This window comes from Clarias gariepinus, chromosome 25 (genome assembly GCF_024256425.1).
Source record: "Clarias gariepinus isolate MV-2021 ecotype Netherlands chromosome 25, CGAR_prim_01v2, whole genome shotgun sequence".
In the NCBI taxonomy this organism is placed as follows: domain Eukaryota; kingdom Metazoa; phylum Chordata; class Actinopteri; order Siluriformes; family Clariidae; genus Clarias; species Clarias gariepinus.
This window is the reverse complement of record NC_071124.1, coordinates 12,496,459-12,505,258: the sequence shown is the minus strand read 5'-3', so window position 1 is coordinate 12,505,258 and position 8,800 is coordinate 12,496,459. Positions and strand designations below refer to the sequence as shown.

Genomic DNA, 8,800 nt, shown 5'->3' with positions numbered 1-8,800 from the left:
AATATTGTGGCTAGATGAGGGTATAAATTCATGCTGATCATGTACTAGGGGAACAAAATTATGCATGTTTAAATTCTGTTTCTTTCAGGGGTTTGACAACTGGCTGCTTTTGGTGTTATGTATGTATAGCAGTTAGGCTGGAAAGATATCTGTTAAATATATAAGTTAAGCTTTAGCTTCTTGTAGAGCGCCATATTTGCTGTAAGAAGTCTGATGCCTCCAATATATGCTTCTCCCCCTCTGACCATGTTGAAAATTTATTAAATTGAATTAAAATGCACTTATTTAAGGAATTGAGCAATTAGACAAATCAAAACCAATGTTTATTTTGTTGTGTGCTTGAAAAAAAGTGGAGACCATACTATTTGAAAATAAAATGTGTAATATTACTACATCTGTGCCTTTAAAAAAAAATTCATTGAGTGTGTGTGTTTTCGTTAGAGACAAATAACAGCTCAGTGTGACCGTGTTACCCAAAAAAGTCTCTTCCCTGAGATTAAAGCACTGAGAAGTTAACAGCCATTGCTTTCATATCCTTAATCTTCATTTTAACGAGTATTCATTTGGCACCAGGGCCTGTAAAACAAAAATCGCTAAAAGAAACTTTTGGGAGAAACACATTGTATACAGCACCTCAGTAACACTGAAAACCTTTATGGTGTCTACCATTTTAATACAAGAATAAGTCATTATTTTAGTTACATTACAAGGCAAAATATAATTGGTCGTGTATGTCTACAATACATTAAGACTGGTTAAACATGTAATGACTTAAGTCTGTTAGTGCACATAGAACGGCCGTAAACAAAAATGTACAACTGTCACAGAGCAAACTAACCTTGACACCCACACAGTCATACATTTACAAACACACAGACGCAGATGCATTGCTGGTTCATTACTTCTACATTGAACACAATGTAGCAATCGAGAGAACGTCCAGTGCGAAAGAATTTTAAAAGTGAAATGTGAATATATTCTGCAACAAGACGATCAACAAAAGAACTTGAAAAGAACCAAGGATGAGAGTCTACATGTTGCCATGATCCTCACAGTGTTCACACACCTGATCTGAAGGCAGTGTCTGATGTAGTAGAGTTTATAACAGATGTGTCAAGAATAATGAGCAAAGACTGGCCAATAAACCGGCAAAGATAGAACGGAAATAAAGAGTGGTGGGTTAAATATGAGAACGGAGACAATCCAGAAACCTGTTAGAGGATACAAGAGATTGGAGGTAGTTGTAAAGGCAGGGGGGTACAGAGCTTCTTACAAAATATCACATTCAGGAAGAAAGCTGCAAATTTCTGAACTAAGATCATATTCAGTTTTCCAATTCATTCTTTTTTCTTCATTTTATACTAAAGGTATACAAATTTGCCCTCAACTGTATCAGCTGTTCAACAGATAATCCTTATAATAACAAACAGCTTGAAATGCTGTTTAAGCTATAAAGACTGGAATGGAATTATCATCATATTAGTTTTATAAACACTTTTGGCTAAATGTCTCCTGGAAGTACTGCGCTCTTCCAAACTAATCAACATCTACTGTATGCATGAGCCATCTGGACCCAGAATCTTTTCTCTGCATAACTTAGCTTTGTTCCATCTTCGGCTTAGCTGATTAAATTTAAACATGGCTTACAAACTAAAATGTTTAATAAGATGTGTGTGAGCACACAGAACCACACATTACAAAGATACACTAGGACCAAGTGTGAGAAACAGTTGTGTACACGGTGAAATAAAAGCACCTGACATGTTTCACAGGTCAACATCAAGCACCAGCCATCTTTATAACAGAACAAATCTTCCCGCAAAATTATAAAATACATTTTCAAAAGTACTGGGATTGTCTTTTCACTGTGTATTTTATCAGCTCACAAACCCAGCCTGCAATGTCTTAGTCTAAAGATGGTCAAGACTCTATGAACCACAACAGAGACAGAAAACACACACTCAGCCAGCATTTTCCCACCATTCCAACCCCAAGATTCTAATCCCATCTCTCTTTGGAGTGCTTGAAAAAGAAAGAGTTAATGGTAGAGAATTCATGTAATGTATAATTACTGGGGTTTTCTGGTTAGCTGTAGCTTTAACAGTCCCCTACAGATTAAGACCAGTGAATACATACCAGTGCTACCACTGAAATGACCATTCTGTACTAACAGTAGTACAGCTATTAAGCAGTCTTCACTAGGAAATACACCAAAACCAACTGGGTAGGAAACCGACATGAAGATGCGTTAAGAGTAACTAACACAAACAGCTTACACAGCAGGTCCATGGAGTGTTTATCGAGTAAGGTTTCACTCAGTCTACCAAAGTTGCACTTTTAGTTTTTTTTTTTTTTTTAATTATCTCCTTGTAAATAGGTGCTTGTGCAGATCAAAAAGCCTGACAAGCAGAGAAACAGTCACCAGTTGCAGTACAGGAGTTGTGATAGTGTTACCAGAATATAGTTCTGACTGGGATGCTCTCGTAGTAATGAAAACTAAAAAATACTAAAACACACAGAAACTCGGTTTGAACAGTTCCGGACCCTAAATAAATGACCCCGTTTCATTTGACAGTGATGTCTATGTGTAGATAACAGTTGTTCTGATGTTAAACAATCATAGGGTTCAACACGACAAGCTATCTCCATCCAAATGTCTTCAGTTTGTACCTCTAATGTGACATGTGCATCTGAATGAACAGCTTCTGGACACGTCACTGCTGATAGTATGGAAGGTACACCAGTGATGCGTGCATGTGTATGTGAGTTTATTGTGACTGTTCTGGCAGTCCAGTTGTACTTTCAGTCTTCATGGCCGTCATCCTTCAGCAAGAAACCCATGTATCTATGAAACAAAGAGGGGGGAAAAAGCCTTGATTTATGCTCAAGTAAAGCATCCAGAAAAACAAAGCAAAATGCTATACCAAGTATACACTAACTGCTGTTATGATAATAATTAAAAAACTGCGATATATTATAATAATCAAGTATTTGCAAACCACTAACAGACATTTAACCAGATATTTTGACAATTTTCTAAGGTTTAAACAGGGACATATTAGTGTATCTGCCATACTTCCACAAAAAAGCTGTGAATATGCTGAAGAAGTTACAATATAAAATATGGTATGTAGTCGTACCTGTTAGTGAGGAAATCGCAGGTGGGTATCGAGCTGACAGCCTGGTGTACATTCATGCCTGAGATTTCTCTAGGAACTCTAGGGAGAAATGGGGGGAGGGGGGGGAATGTTCATCAGGTAAAATGTTATAAAAAATTACTAAATTATGGCTATATTAAAACCCATAGGGGTCTGAAGACCTGCAGTGATTCAGCGCCCTACATTTTTTTATCTTTACCAATGTAGCGGCTATATATATTAAAAATATACAAATACTTCAAGTTTATGCAAAATTGAAGTGACGAATCTTGTTGCCCAAAAAAATTAAATAAATAAAATTTTAGCTGCTGTTTCAGAAGGATGATTATATATTTTCCCCAAAGATTTTTCATTATATTTTTTCACTCCAAACAATAATAATTTAAAATGCAAATTATTTATATTTCTTTAGGAGTATTGATACTGATTTTGGAGTATTGGTGTAAATTTTTAGAAGCATATGTTGTGCAAAAATTGCTGCTTAAATACATTTTTGATTAAGCCTTAAAAAAAAAAAACCTGTAGTGTCCGTAACCATGTCACATTAATTTTGCATTTTAGAATAACACACTTTTAGATTTATGTCTTGACTCATGTGAAATCTAAATTGGCCAAGTTTCATCTGAATGACAAGATCATTAAAAGGTTTTAATAAAAAAAAAAAAAAAAAAAAAGTTATGGGCACTACATAAAAGTCATAATTGTATTAAGCAAATGTGTTTCCTTTTTTTTCTGATAAAAATATAAATGTGTCAGCATATTTTAAAAAAATTAAGCATGGATCCGGAGATAAGTAGCATTAAGTATTATGAAAAATAATACTTAATTTTTTATATGATCCTATCTAAAAATTCACTTTTTCATATAACAGACTTTTTTAGCCCCAATACCATGCTTTGGCAGATTGGTAACTGTGTTTTGTATATAACTGTTGATTAACTGGATAGTAAGTTTTGTGTTGAATATATAAATAAATTGTTTATTTATAAATGTCTCCATCTTTACAGCCATTTAATCACCTAATAGTAATATAGATCTCTTTATTAGGGTCAATTAAATAACAAAACTAATGAATAGTTGACAATATCAATATAATTTAATTAGATAAAAAGTTGGCTGTGTTTGGAAGCATCAATCTCCACCTAAAAATGGTGTAGGATTTAACCTTTACGTTATGAGAACACTTTACTCAGACAGTACTGTGTCTTAAGACACATGGCATGTACCAAAAAAAAAAAAAAAAAAAAAAAAGGAAAGAAATTCATAATTCAAAACATCAGACAGAGCTACTTCAGCCAAAGATTTGGTAGTCTATATGATAACGTGACCAAATGTGGTCTTTAATAAAGGATGTCGAATGTCTCTTACCAATCCACTACATGGACTTGAGTAGCTTACGTACACTTTCTAAAATCTAAATCTTTTGCATCATTTCTGCATGTATAAAGCATGAAATAATTATTGTTAATAATGCATTGAGGTAGATCAGAGCATGCATTATGCAGCGCTCGGCAGAATGTACCAAAATGTATTTAAAATAATCTCTATGCAAGCAGAAATAAAGCTGTTGCTCAAATCATGAGGTGCTTAAAATTTCTCACTCATGTATTAAGCAATAAAGTATGACCAGTGATCTATGATGAGATTAAATAAATTAATTCAGCAGTGATTCTTGCAATTTAAAAGATAGACAACAGTGCTGAATAGGACTTTGCTCACTGATTGTGTGTAAGAGATAAGAAGGTCAGACAGATGATGCATGTATGCGTGTGAGTGGGAGCAATTGAGGCAGAAAGATCTGTGTGAATGTGTAAGAGAATCTGGTGTGTGTGAGAGACCCTCCTGAGAATGAGATCAGACAGAAATGCTGACTAAGCACTCAGCACCATCCTTACACTCGGTTCCTGAATAACAAATAAGCTTATCTCTGTTAGCTCCTGCTTTATACACACAGCCTCTTTTTAGACTCCAGCATCTTTTTGATCCCAGTCCCGAAGCACATCTCAACTGTGAAACTAGGGCTGCACCTAATGATTATTTTATTTATTTATCTACCCATCTGTCTATCTACCTATTAGACTAACAGTTATTTATAACAGTTAATCTAACGATAATTTTCTGATTGGATGATTACTCCTTTTATTAAATTGGTAGTAATACCCACAGCTTTGATGTTTAATCTTTTAACCTCACATTTTCTCAAAAATTCATTTAGAAAAAATATAAATGTTATTTTTTTTTTAAATACCACTTTGCACACAGCTTTGCCACGTTTTATCAAAGAAATTAGTAAATGTCATATGAAAAGCTTAATGCATTATATCATTAATTTTAACATGAACTCTATGTAAGAAGCTCAATTAGTGCACAGTTACTCTTGTCTTTGTATTTTTTACGCTTTAAGTTACCAATAATACTTTAAGAAGTTAGATTTTTTTTTGCTTGTTGTGTTAAACAAATCCAGACATGCAAACTGGTCCTAAGCCTTTTTGTTTAATGCATATTGACATCATGGGCTCTTAAATTTGTTATGCGATATTCAATATTTTAAACCAACATAATATCACCCATCACATTTAATACTAACTTGGATTTCCTTGCTGTTTGCTAACAGCTATAAACTCATTTATTAAAAAAGTTTATTATTCCATATAAACAGCTAACTTAAAGATATGGAAAGATGTGCAAAAAAGTGAAAATGGACAGCTAAATAAACATAGGTGATTGTGCAAAAGGTTTGCAAGGATGCACTTACCTATTTTGAGGCGACTTCCCATAGGCATTTGCTAATGATTCTCGCAGTATCTCACTGGCAAACTGTTGTGTAGCCTAGAAATAAACAAATGGTTTTATACAAATAACACCAACACAAGTGACCTTAGGAAAAGATAAAATCCTGCTCATTATTTAGCTTTTTTTTTTTTCTTTCTGGTGGTTTTCCACAAGAAAGAATTCACAAGTAAATGCATTTTTCAAACTGTGTGTCTCCTTTGAGACTCAGACAGTAAGATTGTGATGGCAGGATCACCATCACATGTATGTCAGTTGGTTCAGAAAGGCTCTGGCAAAGTACATGGATATAAAATAAGAGCTGCTAAAATTAAGCAGGTGAACTACTTATTTTTTTTCTTTTGCACCAAATTCAAGCAAGAAACAATAAATAAACAAAATTAGAATAAAGGCAAGTCATTGCCACAGTTTGCCTAATGGTATTTCTGTAGTGCAGAAATGGTGACAAGCGCATTAAAAACAGCATGCACTGTGAATATATATTTAAACCCATGACGAGACTTTGCTCGTAAATAAAACATTTTACAGGAAATCTCCAGATAACTAACTTACTATAGCAAATATGGATTTAATGCCTAATGAGACTAAAATCAAAATTAATTAATAACAAATTAATAAGATTAAATATTTAAAAAAATGTTTCATCCAAAAAAACTATGTAGGTAGAAAGTTTATAGACAGTTTGTGAAGCTTCAGCGTGAGCACAGGATGATTTGTATGAGAGTTGACACGCAACTAAGTTATTTATGGCAAACACAGTTAACCAATTACAGTGAAACCTCGGATTGCGAGCAACACAGTTTGCGAGTGTTCTGCAAGACGAGCAAAGATTTGTAATAAATTTTAATTTGGAAAACGAACAAGTCTTGGTTTATGAGTACCAAGTATCATGTAGCATGCATGCGCTTCTTGTTTTGATGCCACGTGATCACAACTGAGCCAATGTTTTTTCTCTCTCTTGTGCTGCAGAATTGTGGGTAACCGTCTCACATGCTGGGTCTTAGTGCGCGTCCCTTACTGGTATAATCAACATCCGTACGCGCGTGTACTGTTTACTACAACACTGTGACATGTGTGTGCATGTATGTAAAACATTTTATTTTGTGTTTGTAAGCGCATGTGTACAGCGTGTGTACTGTTTACTATAACACACGTGTGCGCACATGTTAAAGATCCATTTTCTTCCTCTCTAATTCAGCCTTTCCTTATGTGTGTGTGTGTGCACAAAATTTGACACAGTGCCCCTTCACACACACACGCCTTTACATAACTCTCTCTGTATTCAACAACATGGACAATAACAATGAAGGCACAGCTAAAGCTAAGAAGTACAACCGTCTCAAAAAATATGTACCTTGAGAATCATGGCTTCCACTACTGGAGCAAAGACATTTCTCTCCACTTCAACCGGCTGGAAACCCACACCAATCTGAGAAGACAGGCGATAAAGGATGAAACATTGGCTTTGATATTGTGTTTGAGTAAAATAAAGTGAGCTAGGACAGATTAGAATCACTAGATCTGTCTGTTGTTACTACGTGTCTATTTGATAACCACCTGCTCTGCTGTGTCTCTGATAAACTGAGAAGATGGACATAACCCAAGGAAGTATTTTGGCTCCTCCTCTGCCTCTTCCTGTTCCTGCTTGACCTTGACCCTGCTGCTGCAGACCTCTTTCACAGCAATGATGTCCACAGGCTCTGTGTCTTCCTCTTCTGGTTCAGTCTTCAGAATCTTCTGCAACTGCTCAAGACGCTGACACAGCTCGTCAACATCCGTCAGGGTAGAGGGACACTCTATACACACAGACGCGCACACACACAAGTTTATACAAAATACAATACACTGTTACATTAGCACTCAGTGATCTCTTTATTGTGGACACCTTCAGTCGTTGCTGACTCAAAAATTTCGCATAAACGCTAACAATACAAAATGTTTGTTACACTAGCTGTTATTTTGTGATAAGGATTATTTTTTTCCCCACTGTACAAAGTGGTTATATATTTTTTTCCCCACTGTACAAAGTGGTTATTATACCATGTAGAGTATGCAAAATGTATGCAAATTTTAACTGAGCTCAGCCCTTGATGTTAGGACCAAAGCCTGTAATTTCTATTTCCTAGCCAGTTTAAGGTGCCCAGTAAACGATTAGAGAGCAGGTAATATTTTAATAGTCATACTTCTGATGTGCATATTTAAAATATATTAAGCTAAAAGGTTAAACACAGCGGGCTCAATCCATTTAGAAAGCCTTTGAGTAAACACAAAAAATTTGTCATAAACACAAGAAAAAAGACATAATCTATGTTGCCAAAAGTATTCACTCGCCTGCCTTCACATGCAGATGAACTTGAGTAACTTAAAATTTTTAATCCATATGGTTTAATATGATGTTGCCCATCCTTTGCATCTATAACAGCTGCAACTCTTCTGGGAAGGCTTTGCACAAGGTTTAGAAGTGTGTTTACTGGAATTTTTTATTTATTTATTTTTTTTTTACCAGAATTGCATTTGTGAATTGAGAAGGCCTGGCTTGCAGTCCCCACTCTACTTCATCCCAAAGGTGTTCTATCTGCTTAAGGTCAGTCAAGTTCTTCCACAAAACTCGCTCATCCATGTTTATAGACCTTCCTTTGTGCACTGGTGCGCAGTCATGTTGGACTGTTCCCACAAAGTTGGGAGCATGAAATTGTCCAAAATGTCTTTTTAAGAGCATTAAGAGTTTATTTTACTAAAAGTAAGGAGCTGAAAAAAAACGAAAAAAAAAAAAAAAACACTCTAGTTCCAACATGACTACACACCAAGGCACAAAGCAAGGCACATAAACACCTTTGGGATGAATTAAAGCG

The 8,800-nt window shown here is 35.2% G+C and overlaps 1 protein-coding gene across 2 annotated transcripts in view; it reads right to left on the bottom strand.

Annotated features, from left to right (window-relative positions):
* Nucleotides 1–652: 652 nt before the first annotated feature.
* yeats2 (YEATS domain containing 2) overlaps nt 653–8,800 on the bottom strand; it is a 48,619-nt gene continuing 40,471 nt past the window's right edge. For both annotated transcript variants that reach the window (XM_053486417.1, XM_053486416.1), the window contains exons 27-31: nt 7,506–7,744; nt 7,303–7,377; nt 5,914–5,987; nt 3,141–3,218; nt 653–2,845 (exon numbers count right to left, since the gene is read on the bottom strand). In XM_053486417.1, coding sequence (XP_053342392.1) covers nt 2,803–2,845; nt 3,141–3,218; nt 5,914–5,987; nt 7,303–7,377; nt 7,506–7,744 — 509 coding nt within the window. In that variant the 3' untranslated portion in view covers nt 653–2,802. The remainder of the gene's footprint in view (nt 2,846–3,140; nt 3,219–5,913; nt 5,988–7,302; nt 7,378–7,505; nt 7,745–8,800) is intronic.